This window comes from Xyrauchen texanus, chromosome 33 (assembly GCF_025860055.1).
Source record: "Xyrauchen texanus isolate HMW12.3.18 chromosome 33, RBS_HiC_50CHRs, whole genome shotgun sequence".
Classification (NCBI taxonomy): Eukaryota; Metazoa; Chordata; class Actinopteri; order Cypriniformes; family Catostomidae; genus Xyrauchen; species Xyrauchen texanus.
Genome location: NC_068308.1, coordinates 4,502,115 through 4,527,502, shown reverse-complemented (window position 1 = coordinate 4,527,502; position 25,388 = coordinate 4,502,115). Strand labels below are relative to the sequence as shown.

General features: G+C 38.5%; 1 protein-coding gene and 1 long non-coding RNA gene across 2 annotated transcripts in view; both read right to left on the bottom strand.

Annotated features, from left to right (window-relative positions):
- Window positions 1-25,388, bottom strand: part of avl9 (AVL9 homolog (S. cerevisiase)) — a 65,876-nt gene that overhangs the window by 27,579 nt on the left and 12,909 nt on the right. The window contains exons 8-9 of the mRNA XM_052102941.1: window positions 25,245-25,283; window positions 25,086-25,155 (exon numbers count right to left, since the gene is read on the bottom strand). Coding sequence (XP_051958901.1) covers window positions 25,086-25,155; window positions 25,245-25,283 — 109 coding nt within the window. The remainder of the gene's footprint in view (window positions 1-25,085; window positions 25,156-25,244; window positions 25,284-25,388) is intronic.
- On the bottom strand, window positions 581-10,307 carry LOC127626860 (uncharacterized). Its single transcript, XR_007968496.1, has 6 exons — window positions 9,116-10,307; window positions 8,054-8,147; window positions 5,436-6,562; window positions 5,092-5,326; window positions 2,641-2,682; window positions 581-1,014 (listed from the first exon to the last, which is right to left on the bottom strand). It is a non-coding gene; the product is annotated as an uncharacterized LOC127626860 (long non-coding RNA).

The window sequence follows — 25,388 nt, the reverse complement described above, 5'->3', positions numbered from 1 at the left end:
GGGGACGTTCCGTGGACGTCCGCATTTGGTCCGGTTTATAACGTTCGCGGGGGACATTCCGTGGACGTCCGCATTTGGTCCGGTTTATAACGTTCGCGGGGGACTTTCCGTGGACGTCCGCATTTGGTCCGGTTTATAACGTTCGCGGGGGACGTTTCGTGGACGTCCGCATTTGGTCCGGTTTATAACGTTCGCGGGGGGACATTCCAAGAACGTCCGCATTTGGTCCGGTTTATAACGTTCGCTGGAGGGCATTCCAAGGACGCCCAATTACCTAGTAATGTTTTTTTTTTGACATTACTATGGTTTTAATGCATTAAACCATAGTAATGTAAGGAAAAACATGTCTATTTGTGGAAATGGTTTTACCAATAAAAAAAAAGTTATATGTAACAAATCATGTTTCTTAAGAATGGTTTAGAAACTACTCAATATTCTGTAAAACATGGCCTTAATATTGATCCTTTACTGATTGTATTACAATGATCCAACTAAACCTGATTTCACTATTTAAAATGAATAAAAAGATATGATACAATGCAATTGTTTTCATTAAATAATTTCCACCACCATTACTATATGACTTAATTAGGGTCAATTTAATGTGTTGCATAATCTAAATCACAATGCACACAAAATCAGGCAATAGTGCACCACCATTGTGCAGTTATAGATTAACTGATTAAAACAATGACAATAAAAATTAAGAACAATGTTAATGTGTTTTTTTTAATTCAGAATCTTTGCAAATTTCCATCAATGAAGTACTATAAAATAAATAATTGTTGCATATCCACACAAACACATTCAATTAAGAAAAAACAAACTTGAATGTACAACTATAGCCCAAATAGAAAACGTTTATTATTGCTAAGGGTTCAAAATGTAAGCAAAGCGAATGAAAACAGAAATGCAGAATGACAGGTCCTGAATCAGATGCAAGCAATGACTTCCAAACAGCAAGTGCAGGAGAGGCGACCAAAAAGGATGGGAACAAGTCCAATGCTGAAATTGCTGGAAAAGAAAAATGAAAAAGATACAGGTAAGACATGCATCCTCATGTAAACTTCGGCAATTTCACATTCTACACACCCATCATTTCAATTGACAAACTGTTGGTCAGGCTGCAAAGTAAGGTATTTTTTGTCCCAAAATAAAAATAATATGAATAACAGTTCATGCATAATGGATGGGTGGAAATACATGATTCTCATTTAAAAAAAAAATCTGAATAATATGAGAGCCCAAATATATATATATATAAAAAACAGGAATACAAGCTTGATAAAAAATAAATAAATGTGACTGTTCATTTGAAACATTTTGTAAAAGGTATAAACTACAAAAAGAATATTGTCACTACAGACAAAAATTGTTCTGCGTACTTCAAAAAAAATTTCAACACTTTTCTGTGATGTCAAACACCAAAAATACTGCTGTAAAAGTGTCCTTAAAGAACAGTTGACCAAATAATGAATTATTGCTCATTGTAGGTGAAAAAGACGTACAGTAAAATTTATTAAAAATGCATTCAAGTATATTTGTATTGTACTAAAAACATACTCAAGTACATTTTAATAGTACGTCTTTTTCACCTGGCCACATTGGTCTGACCTGCATTGTGTGAATACAAATAATATCTCAGATCTGTATAGGTCCAAAGTGAACAGATTTTACAATGAAACAATCTATATTTATGTATGATTTAGCACCATATCAGCAGCAATGGGTATATATATACCCATTATACTGGGACGATACGCCTATCTCCCTATTTGATACTATTACGATGGCGATACAATATGTATTGCGTTTTTTTTTAAGAATTGCGATTCTACAAGACTGTATAAGTAACATTTACAAAAACAATTCATCACAACTTTCTGACTTATTTCAGAAGCATCATACAGTACTACATTCTCTTGAATAAATAATTCAATAACAAAAACATTTTTTAACAGTCACTTGTCACCACGTAGTAACGAAACAATGTAATTGATAATTTTTATTTTTTTTTACATTATTTTAAGCGCCAAGTTTCTATCAAGAGCTGATTTCTATGATAATTTGAACTATTGGATCATCACAGTGAAGTGCACTTTGGGTGAGAGCACAAAATCTGCAGGAATGAGTAAAATTTTGCTCAATACGCGCAATCCCTCGCCAGAATTCAAGCCCTGTACCACCAACAACATTAATCCGGAGCAAATTAAATGAGTGAGTAAAGGGTTGGTGTGTCAACTCGCGGTCGGAGAGATTAAAGAGCGAGAACACGCAGCTGGTATCGTTTGTATCTTTTCTGCCAGAGAGTTTCAGATATTTCAGTATCAATATGTATCGAAAAATCAATATTACTGCCAACACTAGATTGCACTTAGTTTTATTATTTCAGATGCCTTTTTAAAACACTACCATTGAAAAATGTAAGGTATATAAAATTCAACCTGCCAAAGCGGGTGTTAATGTCAAGCCCTGGTGTTAAAACAAATGCTAAGATTTTTAATAAATTCATGTTTCGTATTGAACACCCCATTTCCATTTGTTTTACACAGATACATAATACCCTTGCAGCCCTAATATGTTATTAAAATAGTAAGAAAGCAAACGTTTCAGGTAGTGGTGTCATTTGAATTTGCTTACCTAAAGCATCCTCCTCCAGGAAGTAAACTATGACACCAGGGACTGGAACACAGAAACAAATTAGATTAATAGGCATTAATTGTTAGGTTAAGTGTAAATGCTCTCTTGTACCACAATCCTCCATTATTATTACAATAGTCATCTGTGGGTTTACAAAAAGGTTGAGTCTGGAATAAAAAGCAACAAACTTCCCTTTAATAGGGAAAGAAGAAGAAGAAGAAAAAAAAAACACTAGCACTGATGAATTGTCACAATTAAAATTCAGCCAAACCAAAAGCTATGTCCTGACCTATAGCTTTGACTAAGAGAGGGATAAAATACATTTGAATACACAAATTTGAATGCACCTCGCGAGAGATACTTATAACTGACATAACGGAATTAACGTTTGTTGGTGAAAGACAGTGGTGGATATAGACGAGCTCCTATTGATTTTCGTATTTTTTTCATAAATTGCGTGTATTTTGTAGTTAATTGTTAGATAAGTTAGTTGATTCATTTAGATTTCATCATAGGTTAAGTTATAGTTATCATATATAGTATTTATATTAGTTATAGTGTACAGTTTGATAATTAGATAGGTAGTTTTCGTAGCTTAATTGACGTTAGTTAAGTTGTGTGTATATATATGCTGTTCATACGTGTTTGTGAATAGGATTAGTTAGTTTATACGAGGTTTATAGCTATAAGTTACTTATTTGTTTGATTTTTCATATCGTATTCGCGTTCATATCATAGGTAACGTTACATTAGTTATCATATTTTAGTGGATTTTAGCTTTCATAGTACGTCGCAGGTCCATTACACCACTTTCTTCGCGAAACCAGTGGAAATAAAGTTAAATTTGAGGTAAGTAACTTACGTGTATTAATATATATTAACCGTACATACATATAAGATACGCTGCGTGAAGTGCGCGAGATACAGTTACAGCTAGCGCGAGCGAAGTGCGCGAGATACAGTTACAGCTAGCGCGAGCGATGTGCACAAGATCATGCATCCTTAGCTAGTGACGAATAACTTTAATCTGTCAAAAGATTAACGTTATTGTATAGAAGAAAAACAAAGTTACTGTAGTCACGATTAAACACATTTTAACGTTCAAATTAGGCAAAAAATTTTTACCCGCAGTCTTCCAGCAACTCGTCTGCCTGCCGTGATGTGTGCATATCATAGGCGGATATGGCCCTACAACTTCCTGTTCATCAAATGGGTTTACTGGCGGGCAGCACACTAAATGCATGCCGCCACCTATTGTACTGGAGTTTAATTAAAATTAGAGTTATTTCTATCTTATAAACTGTTTTACAGTCTATGGGGAAAACACACTGGAAAGTAATGATTCAAGTGGACCTTAAAAACAATAACCACTGCAAGTAGCTTTTGGGCCAAATCAGAATAATAATTCACCTCCGTGTTTGTAGAAAGACGTGGATTCATGAACTTATTCCTAAGGTCACAGCTGTAGACTGAGCAGACCATTGATTTAGTCTGAATTTATGTATAAATAATGCATATCTTTTTGGAATTATCTTTAAATCTGTATAGCTTACATTATACATTCAAATTAATTAAATTTAAATGTATATTTAAATATAACTTTTAAACATTGAAAAATCAAACTATGAACAATTTACAAATTGTTTACCTGAGAACAAAACCATGTGTTATGTATGACTAAGTTTTTTATGCCATACATCACAAAAAATAACAATTAAATTTGATATAAACAATATTAAGTATTATGATGTTAAAAACAGCCAACAGTGTGGCTACATCTTTTAATTGATCTTGTTTGAAATAGTTATGTATGTATATATATATATATATATATATATATATATATATATATATATATATATATATATATATATGTATGTGTGTGTGTGTGTGTATTTATTTAATTGTTTATTTCTGTTTTCTCAGCCTTTGTACTTCTGGCCAGTATGTCCTCCAAAAGGTAAGTTCAGTACCAATCAAGTTATATGGCTGATAGTTTAAGGGAAAAACAGATTAAATCTGGAAATGTACTGATAAACGCAATTTATTGAATTATTGGCAGAGACACCAGTATAGTAGATGGATGACATCAATAGAGCGTAAGAGGCAGTACAATAAAATCTGGGCTAGAGTGTCAAGGGCACAAAAGGCAGCAGCCAACAAGGAAACGATCAGTGCAATTGAGACGGCCAGCTTTGCTGATAGTGACAGTCACAACCAGGTCTTTGAGGAGGAAAATTTTAGCATGTTTATAGATCCAGCCCTGTCAAGTTCTGATAGCGAACAGGATACAACTACTCTCAAGGAAGAACTTTCAAAATGGGCATGCAAGTTTCAAGTTAAACATAATGCTGTGGATGCTCTCTTAAACATCCTCAAAATACATGGGCATGCAGAACTCCCCTATACTGCAAGGACACTCTTTGCAAATGAGAAGCATTATGAACTTACTACCAAAGATGCTGTTGAGAGTGTACAGTTCAATGTGGCAGATCAGCTCTCAAAGCATCTGAGCAGATATTATGCAGCTGTGACAGACCATCTGCAGTCACTGGACCTCTCCTTAAATGTTGATGGGCTACCATTATTTAAAAGCTCAAACTTGTCCCTCTGGCCAGTTCTTTGTTCCATTAATTTGTCACCAGCATGTATTTTCCCCTCTGCCTCACCACTGCTGCATCCAAACCTAAAACACAAGACTTTATTAGTGACACAGTTCAGGAATTGGCAGAACTAATGCAGAATGGTCTGACCTGGGAAGGCAAACATTTAAACATCCAACTGAGATGCGTTACCTGCGATGCTCCTGCCAAAGCCATGGTCAAGTGTGTCAAGCAGTTCTCGGGCTACTATGGGTGCGACAGATGCACCCAGAAGGGATCCTGGGATGGTCGGATGACGTATCCAGATGTTGACAATCTGACCTTGAGGACAGACCAATCATTCAGGGAGTGTTGGCAACCAGAACACCATCACGAGGAGAAGATTTCGCCTTTCTCTGTCCTCCCAATCGACATGATCAAATCATTCCCCATCGATTACATGCACCAGAGCTGCCTTGGGGTCATGAAAAAGTTGCTGCTATTGTGGACAAGAGGTAGATCCGAGTACCGCATGTCATCAGGGGACGTGGCCCGTGTAAGCAATAGGCTGGTGACACTGAAGAAAACAATTCCTGACTGCTTTGCCAGAAAGCCAAGGGGGTTGCAAGAAATTGAGCGTTGGAAAGCAACCGAATTCAGACAGTTTGCATTATACACAGGGAAGATAGTTCTGAAGGGAGCACTACAAGGACAACTGTACGAACACTTCTTGTGTTTTAGCACTGCTCTGTGCATCTTAGTGAGTCCAGAACTTACAAAGGCACAAGGGCCTTATGCCAGCCAACTACTTCAATACTTTGTGGAGAAAGGACGGGAGATATATGGAGAGACATTTTTAGTGTACAACGTCCATTCATTGCTGCACCTTTCAGAAGATGCTCAAAACTTTGGCTGCCTTGACAACTGCAGTGCGTTTAAATTTGAAAACTATCTACATCAGATGAAGAACATGGTCCGCTCTGGAAAAAATGTCTTAACTCAAGTAGCAAATCGTCTGGAGGAAACATCAAAGCTGAAGCAAGAAAACAAGGAAAAAGTGGTGTCATTGAAAAGCCCAAACAATGTGTTTGTTTTAAGCCCTGAAGAATGTTGTGAGGTGGTGTCAGAAGGGGTGGACAACACAATGTTATGCAGAGTGTTCACCAATTTACAGCCATATCTGATGACACCATGCGATTCCCGTCTTTATGGAGCGTATGTAGCTAGCATTAGGCACTCACAAATGCGTTGCCTTGACAGAAAGGCACTTGAGAGGAGGGCATTCATGTTGGAAGATCGTGGAATCAGAATTGTCGTGTCTATCCTTCATACTTTGTAGACTGTTGAAAGATGTACATAGTTATTTATTAGTTTCATTTAAAGACACAGAGCATTACAACCAAATCATCAAATATGTCACAAGACTCAAGCCTTTCTGTAGAAGAACATTTTAACTACAAAAATGAAATGAGAATGTCTAGAACTTAAGAAAACAAGGAGGATCAAAATGGAACAAATGGATCTGATACAAAACAGCCATTATCATAATTTATTCATGAGGTTAGAGCATGTCCTATGGATCAATTCATAACTAATTATAAAAATTTCAACAAATTATATTTTAACTTTTCTGTTTAATACAGGATTATTTGCGCTATGTTGTGCTTCATTTTATTGAGCACAATGAAGTTGAGGTGGCTCCATCCAGCTGGTTGGAGTTAAATAATGAGGTAAGACGAAGTCCATATATATAAAAATAAATGTTAAATATTAAACAGGTTTATTGTAAATGTGCAAATGAAAACAAATACATCTATGTCTGAAAGGTATTGTATTGCTACTGGCCTCACGTGAACGCTGGTATTATGGTAAAAAATGTGCCATTCCAGACAAGAAGCTGTGGTCAAAACATCAAGTCAGAATATTTTCTGACACAGGTAAAGTATGCAAAATAATACCTTACAAACTTTTAATCAAGACAAAACAATAGCAAATATTTCTATAATAAGTTATGCTGCTTTGTGAGCAGATAATTATGGTCTCGCAAGATTTCGGGCAAGAAAGGCCCAAGAAACGTCGCATGTTGAGGACTCTGATGAGAATAGGGGAGAAAAGTCATTCCCCTAGACGATTTAGAGGTATTTAGATATGGTATAATACATAGGTTAAAGATCTTCCCTAATTTATTATGAAAGGTAATTTTTTTAATTTGTTTTTTGCAGAGGAAGAAGTCTTGCCCAGCCAGCCCAGATGGGCAAAACAGGCTCAAAGCTGTAAGCATATAAACTATAACTGAAATGAGAATGATTATGAAAAGCCAAAATTTGTGTTCTCTATTAATGTTTAATTAAATTTTGTTTTGCAGTTCATGAGAATGGTGGGTCGTCTCAAGGTGAATTCATTGTGGTGTGCTCATACCAAAAAAAAAAAAGGGTTTTAAATATCAGTGAGGATTTTTAAAAGGAGAATTTATTTAACTATATAACCTAATTCTTTATTTTCATTATTCCATTTGGCCTGGAAGATGACATTACCAGCTTACAAGCAAAGAAAAAGAAAACAAAATCAAAAAACAGATCAACATTAGCAGAAACTACACTTGAGTGTAAGTAGAAAATTAATGTCACTTAAAATATATATATGAAGAGAAGTCAAGATTGCAAAAAGCGCAAGTTGAATGTGATAGATTCATTCTCTTTGATTGAAATATTCATTCAAACTTAGCATATAAATATATAAGTGGAAAATGATCTGTTATGAGAACATGATGGATTTTTAGTACTATCGAGAATAATACTTTCTACATGTGTCTGTGATCTAGTTATACTTACTGTGAACTATAACTTGAAGGTGCCTGCAGTAAGGTGTATCCACACCACAAGACCCAGAGTGTGGAAGACATGATAGCCGTGACCCTTAAGCATGCTCCACATCGTGAGAAAGCAAAGAAAAATGTTCAGGTAAGAGGATTTTGTCCAAAAACTCACAATATAAGTAGGCTTACTTTTAAAAGAGTATTAACACTGGAGAGTACGTAGATGTGAATTTGAGAACTTGTACAATAAATATTCATACTTGTACGTGAACATTTACACTCACAGCTCCAATGTGAAAACCTGTCAAATTAAAATCTGAAGTTGAATGTTGAAATTTGCACTCGCAGACAAAAGACAAAAAAATATATATATTCTGAATTTGAAGCTGCAGACAAGTAGTCACAAATGTGAAAAATGCCATTCACAGAAATACAATGACAGTCACAAACTTGTAATATATATATTTGCCTTTAATCGCAGTACAACCTCAATTAGGCACTTCTCAAATCTGTCACTACAATTTCAAATTTCGTTGCAAAACTAACTTGTGCACTTGCAACTCAGTGGCGGTGAGAGAGAAAGGGAGACGCTCTGAGATGCTAACATGGCTTAATGCATTAGACTGATATATAAAGAAATAAATGATATTATCAAACTCAGTAAACACCATACTAATAATGCATTCTACAGAAAAGCAGATGAGCACAGAATATGACCGAAAGAAAGCAAATTTGTGTTCAGTGCAAATAAACCTGCTGCCTTTGTTTTATTAATAATGTATAACGAATTGTGTGGTTTTTTTAATAACTGTTGGTCTATTAAGCGTTTTCAATGGGAGGGAGATGCTTAACGTACAATTAAACACATTGCTTTGAACACCCTGCCACCCCTTCTCTCTCACCGCCCCTGAGTTGCAAGTGTAAATGTTCACGTAATATGATTATTTTTTGTACAAGTTCTCAAATTCACATCTACGTGCTCTAGGGTGTTGATACTTTTTACCTTCATAGAGTAGTGAGTAATGAATGCGAGAGTGGTGATTAGGTAAAGTGAAAGGCATCTATATATAATACTTACGAGCCATAATGGCCATGGTTGGTTATGATGTTTTTGGTATCTCTTCAACCAATGGAGGACAGCATTCCCACCTGTGGAAACAAAAGTCTAAATTAGTGAGAAGTAAAAGACTGATAAATGATAGAGAGGTATGGGCAACATATTCATAGACAGTATATTCTGATTTACAGGATAACAAAAGCAGATATCCATAAATCCCTCTGTAATTATTTCTCCATCTAATATGTGAACACAGTGAAAAACAAGGTTAAACGTCAGTAATTAGCCAGCATAAGCCGCAAAATTAAATTAAAATTGGATATTTGTGATAAATAAACTGTATTATTAAATAATATATAAAATATATTGTTTCTGTTTTATAAATTTTTACCAGTGCTAATTGGCTTTATGCACAGCTGCACTAATTCCTGAACTTCAGCCAGCTCCTTTGTTTCCTGTCTGCCATTATTGGACAAACTGATTAATCCAGGTGTGTCTGATTATTGTTGTTGTGACTACTGAGGTCAGGCACACCTGGATTAATCAGTTTGTCCAATAATGTTCAGGAAGTAGTGCAGCTGTGCATAAAGCCAATTTAAACAAAATTAATTAATTTAAATGGATGAATAAACAAACATGTTGCACAATTGTTATTTTATTTATTTGTCTTTATTTATTATATTTGCAATGAACGATTAGTTTACCTTTACATCATTAAAAATGGGTGTCTCAACTGTACCACATATGGGTACAGTTGAGACAAAGTTGAGACAAAAAGCACCTTATTTTTATGAGCTAATTGTGGAAAATATAAACTACTCATGGGTATTATTGATTGATAATATCTTAGTCTACAAGCTAATGAAATGTCATGTGGCATGTCATGTGGAAATTCACTTCTTTTCAGTATCTATTTTTGTGTGAAATATCAAAACGAAAAAAGTGTCTCAACTATACTCACTCTACCCTACAATAGCCAATCAGAAAATAGCACTATTGTATCTGGGTAAGATTCAAGATAAATCATGATCGCCTGTTTTAATGTTATAAAAACAACTTGTTTGACACAAAAAATGACAACTTGACTGATGTTAGACAATGTTTCCCAGATAATTAGCATCAGTTTTTCATGAGTGTCTGTAACTTAGACAACAGTTTTACAGCCTGTTCACTGACAACACCTGCTTAGAACAAGTAGTAGTAGGCCTAGTTATATTTTCATCGTTATCACACGATGACTGACATATTGTCACATTATAAACATCTCTCTCTCCAAATAGGCTTAAAATAATAACTTTTAAAATCATGTCATATTTTATAATTATATCCTGGCCATGGATGCATTAATCATTGCATCTGTCTTTCAAAGATGTCAGGTAAAAAGCAGGGGGGTTTTGGTTAATTAAATTCAGCAATTTTGGTGAATAATAAGCAAATATCACCGATTCAACCTATATAATTATGTAACAGACTAACATGACATCAACACCAGTTTACTTTTATAATGTACTTCCTAAATGATACTTGAATAACGCACTTACCAATTAGCAATGACGGTGCAGCCTGCAGTCTTCCACTCTTGTCAGCGGGATTATGGGGTGGCGCAGCAGCTCGCAGGGGGAGGGGGTCGAAGTACTTTTATTGTACTTGACCGACCGGACGAGTAACTTAATTTTAGTGACAAAAAACAATAACCAGGGAAGCACCGAAACGTAAGAATGATTGTGATTTTATTACATTCAATGTAACGTTAAACAGCGGTTGATAATGGGTGTATTTCTGGTAACAATGTCGCGTTGAGGCTTAGATACATTCGTGGAGAAATAAAAACAAATGAGTGAAACAGCACACAAAACTCACAGAAGAAATGCACTGAGGTAAAAAATCAAACGTTAGTGGTGTTATGTTAAACAATCATATGTTATAAATAAAACAACAAAGGGAGCTTTTTTGCTAAATATTAATATCACGATTGAAAATGTTACATTGAATTTATAGTTCATTAATCAAGTAGCGTAGTTAATATGTATTATTAAGCTATTTACATTTTAGACACAAACAATATCAACTGTTTATGTTCTATTTTGCCGACGAAAATAGTTCCAACAGCAGCGCAGTTACTGAACGATTCAGCGTTTTGAAGGAATCTTTTGTATGAATGACTCAATTATGACTCACTAATTAAGACGGTCACATGCCGCCACCTATTGGCGGTTTAGTTTCATGTTCAAGCATTGCATTTTTTTATTTGTATATTCAAACATTTATTTAAAACATCAATCTCATAACATTATTTATTGCAGTTGTAATTTTGCAGTGCGAATTATTTAATGTAATGGGTAACAGCCCTCTTATTATTATAACTGAATTTATTGATCAAATGTAACAATTTGACATGAAAGATGATACATACATTTAATAACGTAAAGTTGTCTTAATAAAAATAAATAACACACTGGGGTAAATATCACAAATATGAAGATTTAAGCGTGTCAAATCTGAAAATATTGCTTCAGAATAAATATATTTACACCACCAAATCCCCCACTCCGTACAGTAGGCTGCAGTAGGCTACAATATTTATTTTTATTGGTAGCCTACAATCCGTGCCACGAGATGTTTTAAAAGGTGGTGGGGACAATATCAACCCTGGCAAAAGTTTATTTTACTAAAAACATACTCAAGTACATTTTTAATACATTTAGTATATGTCTACGTCTTTTTCACCTGCATGGGTGCTCCAAAAGTGTTTGAGCAAGATGATTCGGTGAATTGCCATGTGTCTAATCAAATATAATGTTTGCATATTTAAGCATGTCTTGCTACTTGACAAATATAGACCTGTTGTCATTGTTAATATGATATATGAAAAAATAAGTTAAAATTGTATGATCTTTAAGCATTTTTGAAGATGACTTATTTTTGTGTGTGTAGCCTATCATAGCCTAAAAAAGCGCGTATAGGCTTTATACTAAAAAGGTGTGTATCGGCAAGTAAAAGGTCATTTATGTGTATAAAGAGCACGCAGAATGAATGCATGAATTTGTACTCAGTACCAGGAGACTTCCCGAATTCATACATCTCTATGATGCTGTGCTTGTGTCGTGTGTGTATGCAAACAGACAGTGGGTACGATGCGGTAACACTTTATTTTACAGTGTCCTTGTTACATGTAGCCTACTTACAATAGCATAATTATGCATAATTACATGCAACTAACCCTCAACCAAACCCTAATCCTACCCTAACTCTATAGTAAGTAGCCTACATGTATAATATTACTTAAATATATAATTACGCTGTCAATGACACCGTAAAACAAAGTATAACCGCACAATGTGTTCTTGAATAAAATCACTTCTAGCCTAGGGCACAATGATCCTCTGTAGCCCATTTAAAAATATTTAAATTATAGAAAACTAGCTGTATTTAAGATAAAACCTAAAGGTTTACATTTTGTTACTTTGTTTTAGGTTCCAAGGGTGGAATCAGATGTGGAGGAGTAACGCTTCAACATGGAAACTTGGCAACTCCACGCAAACACACACACACGTTTTTGTTTATGAAAATAAAAGTATTTTTGTGTCCTGATATTCGGAATTTGTGTGTTTTTCCTTGTTGTGTGTTTGTTCCTTGGTTGTTCAATTTTGTGTTATCAGACTAATGCTACACTATAAAAGGGTGTTAAGATGTTAAAAGGACTTCTAGTGAAGTTCCGTAAAGGTCCCCGAAAGTTTTCTAAACGTCCCGTGAATGTCCCTCGGGACGTCGCGCGAACGTCCCCGCGAAGTCCTGCGAACGTCCCGCTGACGTCCCCGCAACGTCCTGCGAACGTCCCGCTAACGTCCCCACGACGTCCTGCGAACGTTTAAAGAACCCTACACGAAGACGTTCAGGGAACGTTCGCAGTGGACGTTCAGGGGACGTTCTGGGGACGTTTTTTTGTTAGCTGGGGAGCACCCTGTTTATTTATTTTACAAAAGCACAAGGTTTTGTTGTTATTGTAAGTGTACACAAATAAAAGTACACATTTCATAGTTCGTAATGATGTCTTGCATGTTTCTGTATGGGCAAAAATGACGCAGTATTTTGTTTAAGTTGTTTCCGCTGTTTCGAGAGAAAAATATAGCAGGACGTCATCTGGAATAATGCCAGAATAAAATATAATTATTCCAGATTTCTTTCTCAACTATTTGTTCACTTGAGACATAACAGACTCCTCAATATATCATGTATTTTGACACTCTGTTGTATGAAATTGTCCGTTCAGACGCAAGCAGCAGCGAAAGACATCGGAGTGCGTGAGTTAGACGCGACGCTGCTCGCTGTGTCACACAAACAGCTCGCAAACATGTATTTGAGTTGTTTTGACATTTGTTGAGTTGAATAGTGTAAAATCGCTTGAATGTTCAAACAGGCAAACATTGTATACAACCGACAAACCTTCATGATGATGCGAGCAAAAATGATCTCGCCTCGCGGTTTGCGCGTTGTCAGAGACAATTAAACAACATCATTCTCGGAAGTTTTGATAACGTTAGGATTGATCAGCCCATCCCTACTTTCTTTAGACATATGTTTCATGTTTGTGTAAGTTTTGTGACGTGTTTCAGAAAGATATTCGCTTAGACAAAGAGCACACGGTTTATTTTCTTTATTTTACAACAAATAAAAGTACAACTTTCATAGTTTGTGACGATGTATTAAATGTATCTGTATGTGCAAAAATAACGCAGTATTTTGTTTAAGCTGTTAACGCTGTTTCGAGAGAAAAATCTTAACAGGACACCACAGCGCATCCGTGTTGTTCACAATAATTCATAATTAAATATATTGATACCCAATTTCTTTATCAACTGTTTGTTCACTTGATACATAACAGACACCCCAATATATCATGTATTTTGGTGTATGAAATTGTCCGTTCAAACGCATGAAGCTGTGAAAGCTGAACTCTCATCGGCGCGCGAGCGTTAGTCGCAACGCTGCTCGCTCGCTGTGTCACACAAACTGCTCGAAAACATTTATTTGAGTTGTTTTGCCTTTGTTGAGTTGAATAGTGTAAAATCGCTTGAATGTTCAAGCAGGCAACCATTGTACACAACCAACAAACCTTCGTGGAAGATGCGAGCAAAAATGATCTCGCCTCGAGGATTGCGTGTTGTCAGAGACAATTAAACAACATCATACTCGGAAGTTTTGATACGTTAACGCTGTCTCGATAGAGAAAAATCTAACAGGACATCACAGCGGCATCACTAGACCCCTTCAATAATTCATAATTCAATATATTGATACCCGATTTCTTTATCAACTGTTTGTTCACTTGAGATATAGCAGACACCCCAATATATCATGTATTTTGGTGTATGAAATTGTCCGTTGAAACGCAAGAAGGGAAAGCGAACTCTCATCGGCGCAGCGAACGTTAGACGCGACGCTGCTCGCTCGCTGTGTCACACAAACTGTTCGAAAACATTTATTTGAGTTGTTTTGCCTTTGTTGAGTTGAATAGTGTAAAATCGCTTGAATGTTCAAACTGGAAAGCATTAAGACACACAATTGATTTGACATACCTCCGTGCAGACTCAAAATGTCTTCTGTAGTCTAAGTCTGGAGCTCCACCCACTAGGAGACCGAAATGCTTCATTAGAGAGATTGCTACAGAAGAGCTGTATGTGGTAGACAGAGTTACTCCAGTAGAGGGAGCCTCTTTGCTCAGCCAATGTAAGTGAATGGGATTTTACACGTGGACCATATTTGTCCAGTAGAGGGAGCACTTTTGCTCAGCCATTGTAAATCAATGGGATTTTAAAAATTTTTGATCATCTTTTGTGTGTACATTTACATAAACACGTCCATTTCAGCCATTTTGTATTGTATTCATTTTTGCTAAGTAACGTTTGGAAAGACATACATACTACACATGTGTGCCAAATTCCAAGTCAATTGGAGCTGAGGTTCAGGAGAAGAAGAGTTTTGTAGGTTTTCCAAAATTTTCACTGTACAGGAAAATCCATAATGGCAGAAGTATGGGTCCTTGAGGCTTTTTTGTTCCCCATGAGAAATGAGGCATGTTTACAAAGTTTCAGAAGATTTGGACAAATGGGGTGGAAATTATATCACTTTGAAATTTTGTTTTTTGGGCGTGGCCTGTAGCGCCACCTATGGGCGAATGTTGACCATTCTTGGTTTGGGGGTACCCGTTGGCATGGAGTATCAATGTGCCAATTTAGAAAATTTTTGACCAGTGACTTTTGAGCTATTGGGGCTCAAGGAGAATAATAATAATAATAATAATAATAATAATAATAATAATAATAATAATAATAATAAAACCGACAAATACAATAGATTCCTCCTTACGGAGGAATCTAATAATAATAATAATAATAATAATAATAATAAAACCATCAATTACAATAGATTCCCTCCTACGGAGGAATCTAATAATAATAATAATAATAATAATAATAATAATAAAACCGACAAATACAATAGATTCCCTCCTTACGGAGGAATCTAATAAAACCATCAATTACAATAGATTCCCTCCTACGGAGGAATCTAATAATAATAATAATAATAATAATAATAATAATAAAACCATCAAATACAATAGATTCCCTCCTTACGGAGGAATCTAATAATAATAATAAAACCATCAATTACAATAGATTCCCTCCTACGGAGGAATCTAATAATAAAACCGTCAAATACAATAGATTCCCTCCTTACGGAGGAATCTAATAATAATAATAATAATAATAATAAAACCATCAATTACAATAGATTCCCTCCTACGGAGGAATCTAATAATAAAACCATCAATTACAATAGATTCCCTCCTACGGAGGAATCTAATTACATTTCGCTCACTGGTGGTGGTGGGTTGTCACTATCTTTAGAAACTGTTTAAATGCAGAATTCTGTCTACAAACATGTTTTAATGTTTTGAGGTACAGTAAAAAAAGATTGACATCATGGGTCCCATTCTCTGTGGAGGAATTCATCCATCAAGTTTGGATTTTCACTCTGGTCTGGTGTCTCACGGAGATAGACTCTTGATTCTTCGGAATTTCACTTCTGTTGTCCAATAAAATCTATGGTAAAAGAATTCCTATCCCTTATATAATCCTAGATCTTGTGCTATCTTATGGCTTCTCTGTATCTAATTTGGAGGTTCTTGATGTTGGTATTTCTGATCACTACTCGGTTCTGTTTGAATCTGCTTGCCCGTATCCTCTACCCCCTTTATCTCAGCCATTACGTCACTCCTATGCCATTTATTCTTCTACCGCCAACTTATTTTCAGATCATTATTTAATCACACTTCATAGATGATCTTATTAACATTGTGGATACTGAACATTTGGTTGAAGTTTTTATAAATCTTGCTTTATTACTCTTAACAGTGTTTCACCGATCAAGCTAAGGAGAGTAAAGAGTGCCTCTCAGCCTTGGTTAAACAAAGTCACCCATGCTCTCAGTCAAGATTTTAGAAAAGCAGAGCACATTTGAAACTCATTTGATATATTAAAGGTGTGTTTGACTGATTATCAAAGATCAGTAAAGGAGGTTGTAACGTTGTTCAATGGAAAGGAGAAGGCGAGAACCGGCTTGACAATATAAATTATATTTCAATTATAAACTGATACAAAAGACACAAACACACACATGAAGGACATGTCCATAAACGATCTCTCTCTCCCACACAAAGTAGTTGGCCTTTATCCCTCTCGGAGGCTTGATTAGCCTGATAAGGGACCAGGTGTGTAGAATCACGACCCGACCCGCCCTGCCACAGAGGCTAAATCAACATCCCGTTCTAATTTAATGGCTTAAAATGCAAATAGACACAAAGTACTGTTTAATACAATTGACTGTTTTAAATCCAACTCCTAATGCCTTTTCTGATGCATCAGTAGAGACTTGTGATAAAAAAAAAAAGAACAAAAAAAGTTCACAAAATAGAACAGACTAAAGGTACTCCTGCTCCTTTAAACCACAATGATCTCCTCCTCTCAGCTATTTGATTCACTTTTGAATCAGTTTCTGCATCCCTGCTAGCTAAAGTAATTTCAAAGATGAAGTGTTCTAGTTGTAAATTGGATGTTCTTACGGCACGCCTTTTCAAGGATGTTTTTATGACTATTAGTATTGTGTGACATCCATAATCAACAGCTCCCTAGCAAATGGATTTGTTCTAGCTAGTTTTAAACATTCTAGTGTTCAACCTTAGTTCAAAAAAATCCATGTTGATCCAGCTATACAAAATAATTATAGGCCAATTTCTAAATTGCCATTTATTTCTAAACTCTTGGAGAGAGTAGTCTCTTCGCAGCTCTACTAATACCTGAACACCTTCCAAATTTTAGACATGTTTCAGTCTGGTTTCAGACCCTTAAATAGTACTGAATTTGCCTTGCTGAAGGTGAATAATGACATTCAGCTCTCCTTGTATTCAGGTTCATGCACTATTAGTTTTATTAGATCTCAGTGCTGTGTTTGACACTATTGACCATACCATCCTTCTCAATCACCTTGAGTGCAGGGTTGGCATCCAGGCCCTGGCCCTGCAGTGGTATATCTCCTGCCTGAGAGATAGGACTTATTCTGTAAACTTTTTTCTGCAATTTTTCCTCTTTGTCAGCTCCCTTATCATTTGGTGTCCCTCATGGATCCATTTTTGGTCTGTTACTGTTTTCCCTCTATATGCTTCCTCTGAGTTTTATTTTTCTGAATTATGGCATATACTATCACTGCTATGTTGACAAATTGTAATTTTACCTTCCAGTTAGGTAAGACAAAAAAACAGTCCTTTTGAAAATCTACAGAAGTGCCTTGAGGACATTAAATGCTGGATTTTTGCAGTTAAACGAAGGTAAATCTGTGTTGATTTTAGGCTCTTCCGCACCCTCCTCACTTAACTGGAAGCCCAGCTTGGTCCTTTTCATTTTAATGTACAAAAGCACATTAAAGTTATTTTTGACTCTTCACTATTTTTGATAAACATCTCAAAACTAAAACATTGTCTTTCTTGTAAATATCTGGAAATTTTAATCCACTCTTTAATTACAGATCTTGATCCATTCAGACAGCACCATGACGGTAGCGTACATAATTCACCAAGGCATTCGTCATATGTCACAACTCGCCCGCCATCTCCTCCTTTGGAGTCAGCACCGACTGAGGCAGTTGCATGCCACTCATATCCCAGGCAGCCTCAACATGACAGTGGATGCGCTGTCGTGACAGGCTCTGCTCCACCCTCAGTGGGTTCAGCTGATCTGGGCCCGTTATGGCAAAGCACAGGTAGATCTGTTCGCTTCCCAAGAGAACTCCCATTGCCTGCTCTGGTACTCCATCAGGTCGGAGGCAAGTCCCCTCAGGACAGATGCGTTGGCACACAGCTGGCCCCGGGGGATGCGCAAGTACGCATTTCCCCCAGTGAGCCTAATTGCACAGGTGCTGTGCAAGGTCAGGGAGGATGGGGAACAAGTCACTCTAGTGACCCCATTCTGGCCCACCCGGTACTCGGATCTCATGCTCCTCGCAACAGCACCTCCCTGGCAAAAGACCTTCTTTCTCAGTGACAGGGCACTCTCTGGCATCCGCGCCCAGACCTCTGGAACCTCCACATCTGGCCCCTGGATGGGATGTGGAAGATCTGAGTGGTTTACCACCAGCTGTCGTAGACACCATCAACCAACCCAGAGCTTCCTCCACCAGGCAGCTTTAAGCCCTAAAGTGGCACCCGTTCACAAATTGGTGTTCTTCTCGATCTGAAGACCCGCAGAGGTGTGCAGTCGGGTCAGTGCTCTCATTCCTACTGTCCCCTCCACCCTAAAGGTATATGTTGCCGCTATAGCGGCCCACCATGATGCGGTGTACGGTAAGTCCCTAGGAAAGCATGACCTGATTATCAGGTTTCTAAGAGGCGGCCGGAGGTTGAACCCTCCCAGGCCATGCCTGTTACCCTCATGGGTTTGCCCCGTGGTCCTTGTGGGGCTCCAGAGAACCCCCTTCAAGCCTCTAGAATCAGTCGAGCTATGTGCCCTCTCCCAGAAGACGGCGCTCCTGATTGCGCTCGCTTCCATCAAGATGGTTGGAGACCTGCAAGCGTTCTCTGTCAGCGACACTTGCCTGGAGTTCGGTCCGGCAGATGCTCATGTCATCCTAAGACCTTGACTGGGCTATGTGCCCAAGGTTCCCACGACCCCTTTCAGGGAAAAGGTAGTGAAACTGCAAGCGCTGCCCCGGGAGGAGGCAGACCCAGCCTTATTTTTGCTGTGTCCGGTACGTGCTTTGCGTACCTATCTGGACCGCACACAGAGCTTTAGACGTTCTGAGCAGCTCTTTGTTTGCTTTGGCGGACAGCAGAAAGGGAATGCTGTCTCTAAATAGAGGCTTGCCCACTGGGTAGTCAATGCCATCGCATTGACCTATCAGACCCAGGCCGTACCCGCCCCCTTGCGGGTTCGAGCACACTCCACAAGAAGTGTGGCATCCTTGTCGGCACTGTCCAACGGCACCTCTCGAGCAGACATCTGTAGAGTAGCGGGCTGGGCGACACCCAATACACCGTTGCGAGATTCTACAATCTCTGGGTTGAGTCAGATGAGTTGTGGGACGACTGACCGGGTGTACCGCTTGCGCCTTTCCCCTCCACTGAGGCAAACACGTGCGCTTTCTCTCCCAGGTGAGTCCCCTAAACTACGGGCACTAACTACTCTGTACTGGAATAGGTGCTCACAGGGTTTGGCCATCACGGATTAATCCCCCTGTGCGTATTTTCCACAGTACGGTCCCCCTGCTGGCGGACCCGCGTCTCCCTTGGGCAGTCACCTCTGCCCCCAGTCGCTGCGTTTGTAGCAACACCTCCCTCGCTAGGTAGAATCTACAACCGTGCCTCTTCCACACGGGACCTGAAAGCCCATTTGGTGTATTCACCACATTTAACCTCCCCAATCCTGGGCAGGATTTGGTCTCCGCGGGGTCTTTTCCCCCTGAAAGAATAGGAGTTGGAAAAAACACCTTCCCCGATGCATGTAATAGAGTTAAATGGACCCAGCCACATCTAACACTCTATGAGGACAAACATAGAGAGAGAAAAGGCAGCGGCTGGTGCAGCCTACTCCCATGCTTGGCATGTCGCTTGTTCCCTCCCCCCAAGGGATGCCGGTAACCTAATAAAAACAATATGATGTCTTAGTGGGGCATCAAGGAGGGTTACGTGCAGTCTGATGCTCGTGCTCCTTGGCACGATACAGCTTGCAGCACCAGCATCAGCAGATCACATAACACGGTTCAGTGTAGGTGGCGCTATTGAATAGGGAACCCTTGTGTCACTACAATCGACACAACGTCGAGTGAGTGACAGAAGGGGAACGTCTAGGTTACTAGAGTAACCCCTGTTCCCTGATGGAGGGAATGAGACATTGTGTCCCACTTGCCACAACACTGTACCAAGCCGCTGTGATGACCGAATCATTCTCGGCTCCTCAGTGCAGAACCTGACTGAACAGATCCCCACCTTTTATACCCGTATGTCCCGGAGCAGGACATGCTAATTCTGTTTGCCAATTTGTCATTGGCCTTTTTCAGCTCCCGAAAGAAGCCCCTTCTAAAGTGAATTTATGTCATTAAAGTTTTGCTGACTGTTCTGCTGGTTCCCGCTTCCCGAACCCCGTTACATTGGTGCCGAAACCCGGGAAGAAGGAGGGATGCACTGTTGTGGAGTCATCGTCGCTGCCCTCCGCCAGGGGATGGAGGAGTCACTGCTGGGAGTTGGAGGAACTGCTGCTGTCCGCCAGGAAGTGGAGGAGCCGTTACCGTCCACCAGGGGTCGGAGGACTTGTTGCCGTCCACCAGGGGAGGGGCGGCTGTCATCCACCAGATTGCGGATGAGTGGCTGAGGACCTTGAAATGGGGTGTCCAGGGACCGGCGAGAGAGTTTTCTCTCTCTCTCTTCTCCCCACCTCGCTCTTTCCCTCCCCTCATCTCTCCCAGGGCTCCAGAGAGGTGGGGAAGACCTGACGGCAGAAGGACGGCCAGGAGTGCAACACCTCCCCTCCAGGAAGGGAGGTGAGTATGTCAAGCTGGAGGTTTCCCCAGCCTGCATCGGGTAGTGGAGGAGTGTAATGAGAAGGGGGACGTGACTGGGCCATGAGGACGCACGTCTGGCGCTGAATTGTTCTATTCAGCCGAGCGGGGGATAAAGAGGAGCCGAAGGTGCCAGATCGAGAGAGACATACACGGCTGCTGTGTGTGTATGTCTGTGTGTTTATGTTTGCTTAAGTTCATTTATGTCATTTAAGTTATGTTAAAGTTAGTAAAGTTATGTTCTGCCGGTTTCCGCCGCCTCCTTGCCATCCTGAACCCCATTACATATTCCCTATGTGAAACTTAATTCCTTCGCTGTTATAGGTCATGAAAAGCAAACAAAACTTGTTAAAGCATCAAATCGAACAACATGTATGCCAGACCCTATACCCACCAAGCTACTGAAAGAGGTATTTTGTGAAATTAGTTTTCTCAGAACCTATTCTCATTACTATTAACTTATTATTTATCAAACCGCTTATCAAGAATCCACAGCTTGATCCTGGAAAGTTGGCAAATTATAGACCGATCTCAAATCTCCCATTTATGTCTAAAATACTAGAAAATGTAGTGTCCTTAAAACTACATAAATTTTTACAGGGAAATGGAATCTGAAGAATTTCAGTCAGGATTTAGGCCCCATCATAGTTCAAAGACTACACTTATCAGAGTTACAAATCACTTGCTCTTATCGTCAGACTGCGGCTGTAATTAGTCTTATAGGGTGGCATGTCACTTTGATTGATGAGGGGGCGTGGCCAGAAGTAGCTGAAATCATGCCATCAGATCGAATTTACACATTTCACTTTTTGCCCCATTCTGAGTGTTGATATAAACATTCACTGAAGCTCCTGACCCATATCTGCATTTTATGCAATGCTGCCACACATTTGGCTGATTAGATAATCTCATGGATGATTGCTGGTGCTAGACAGACTGGTATGAGTATTTCTGTAACTGCTGATCTCCTGGGATTTTCACGCACAAAAGTCTCTAGAATTTACTCAGAATGGTTCCAAAAACAAAAAACATCCATTGAGCGGCAGTTCTGCATATGGAAATGCCTTGTTGATGAGAGAGGTCAACAGAGAATGGCCGGACAAAATCTACAGGAACTCAGATTACCGCTCTTTACAATTATGGTGAGAAGAGTAGCATCTCAGAATGCTATTCTAAGATGCGGTTTTGCGCTGTTTTGGCAGCACGAGTGGGACCTACACAATATTAGGCAGGTGGTTTTAATGTTGTTTAAAGGAGTTAGATCCTTTTACTTTTTGGCTCCTAAACTGTGTAATAGCCTTCCTAGCATTGTTCAGAACACACAATGCTGCCAACAGCCAATAACAGCCAATAACAGCTTCAGCTATAACAAGGGATACTTCAGTGGGCACTGCCTGCACCTCGGACTTAGAATGGACTTCACCAAAAATGAACTGTATCAAGCATCCAGCCAGAAAGTGAGGCCCACTTCGCTGACCTCTGCGGGCATCATCTTGCTCATAGGATGAACTACACTCTCATAAAATTTAATACTTGGACAATACATTAACACCAACTTCAGACTTCATCAGTCAAATAAAAAGAGCACTTCATCTACGTGCACTTCCGCAGTCAATTCAGGATGGACTTCAAAGACCCTAAATCATTAATCTTACAGTTCATTCAAAATCCTTTTGTTTTAAACATTGCCCACCAAAATCTACTAAATTTACTCACTTAAAACAAGACTGGTACTACACATAGATAACTAAAATTGGAATTATGTTCATAGCCAGAGGGGTACTGGCTTCCCCAGCTGAGCCTGGTTTCTCCCAAGGTTATTTTTCTTTATAAACAAACATCTTATGGAGTTTTGGGTTCTTTGCCACAGTTGATTTTGCTTGGTTACAGAGGGTCTAAAGACAAAATAAATGTGTGTCATGATTTTCAATCACGTTATTCATTAAACCGCACAATGAGGACTTTAAGACATTTTAGCATAATACTCTATTACAGCATAATTTCTGTAAAGCTGTTTTGAAACAATGCGTGTTGTGAAAAGCACTATACAAATAAAAATGACATGAAATGACTTTACATCGACAGAAACTGGACTCTGGTCTGTCCTCAGGTCTGTATCCAAGAAGTGAAGCATGTGATTTTCAACAGTAGTACGCATTCACCCTAAAGAAAAGTGCTATCTAGCAATAGAGAGAGATACACTTGTCATCAAGTCGGTGGTCCTGGAGCTAAGGTATTTCCTTTTTGGCTGAGTTATCCCTAGTGACAGATCACGTGCCCTTAAAAAAAGATAGCCAAAGCCAAGAACTCTAAGTCAAAGATGACAATGTGGTTTCTCAAAATCCATGACAACCATTTCAGTTAGGCACCAAGCAAGAAGAACGTACATACAGATGGTTTATCCAGGATGTATCCCAATTTATTCTGCTTGCTCTAACTCAATAACTCGTAGATGATCAACAGGATGGCAGGAAGACTATAAAAGCGGTTTTCTTCTCACATTCAGGTGAGCAATGTGTCCATGAGAAAACAAATGTTTGTTTTTTTTTAGGGTTGGGAGCCGGTTTATATTCTGCACTGGTTCCATTTTAAAAATGTTCTGAACTGTTTGATTTTCATGGCTTTCAGTATTAACAGTTCTAGAATGTACATTTTTCAGCGGGTGCGGAGAGAAAATTGTACTAAAATACTATTCATTGGCAGCCCTGCCCCTCTACAGAATCTACAGCACGAAACACACAGATCGACCAATGAAGTCCGTTTCCCAAACGGAAATTATTCTTATGAGAAAAAACACACATCAGTCGGAGAGCTTGCTGAAATAATCTGACCTGGAATATGATTTACAGCACATAATGCTCAACTCGATAATGAACCAAGAACTATTACCGTGTTATGTAATGTTTGTGTAATGTAATGCCACATTCTTTTCAAAACACCGCCCTCCAAAGATAGCATTGAGACTGTGACCGAATTGCAGAGCAGCAGTGTGTCTTCTCACAGTTGTCAAACACAACAGTAATATAGTAATTAAACAAAAATAGTGCCCCCTGACAACTGTTATGAATCTGAATATGGCAATAGACATGAATGATCTGCTAACTACTACCATTGGAAAATGAGCAAAATGATTGACAGGTAGAAAACACATAAAAGTCTTCTGATTGGCTGATCATAGAATGTGTCTGTGGCCTCCACATAATGAGTTTTGTTGCAATAAGTGGGATTTTGGAATCAGTGAAATGAAATATGTTATCACATTTTTTTGTTTAGAAATTGTATTTAATATATAATTAGGACTAATTATTGGATTGAATTAATGCCTCTAAAAAGTCTGTTCAAACACGTCTTTTACAAGAATGGTTTTAAATTTACTTCTGATTTGTTATATCTGCACTGTTGAAATTTTATATTATCTAATCATTTGGCAAGAGAATGCTGAGGGCTTTAAATGCAATAAAAATGCATTTCCAAACATTTGTTCCTCAAAAGTAAGAATTGTTGATGGAACCACTAAGTAATCTAAATTGGAATTGAAGCAGTCTGCTCCGCCTGAACCTCTGTTCTCCACGGATTCCATTCACAGCCAGATTCTGTTCACACCCAGTTGTCTCTCTTCCCTCGGCCAGACACATGGGGCACACCCCTCCCAGAAACCTGATATCCCTGCTGCCTTTCACTTTACCCCTTAACTCAATATAGTTCAATCCAGTGTAATGTTCACCAGCATTTTATTGTGTGTGCGTAATACTTCCACCACAACATTATATGCTATAATAACGTTTGTTAGTAACTTATTGATGAAAGTTTCATCATTCATTTTTAGGTCACACTGACCATAAAAACCAGCAGCCAGACCACATGACCTGTTTTACGACATTATTACCTGGGAACAATGACAGGATGGTCATCAGAGTTTCAACCAATTTCTTCACTGGAGTCACATAAAAAAGGATCTGTGTAGAGAGATGTGCATTTAAGAAAATACTCATCTTTTTAGATATTTAGTTACACAATATATTTGTGTGTTTACAGAAATAGTCACCTTCTTTTCTAGCAGAATTAGTTTGAAAAGAATCAGAACCTGTGGCAGAGAAAGAGAAATTATCACAATGCTGTTTTCAAACTACAAAACTCTTTGTTTTATACTTCTGCATCGAACCTTTGCCATAGGCTATACCTAGCTATG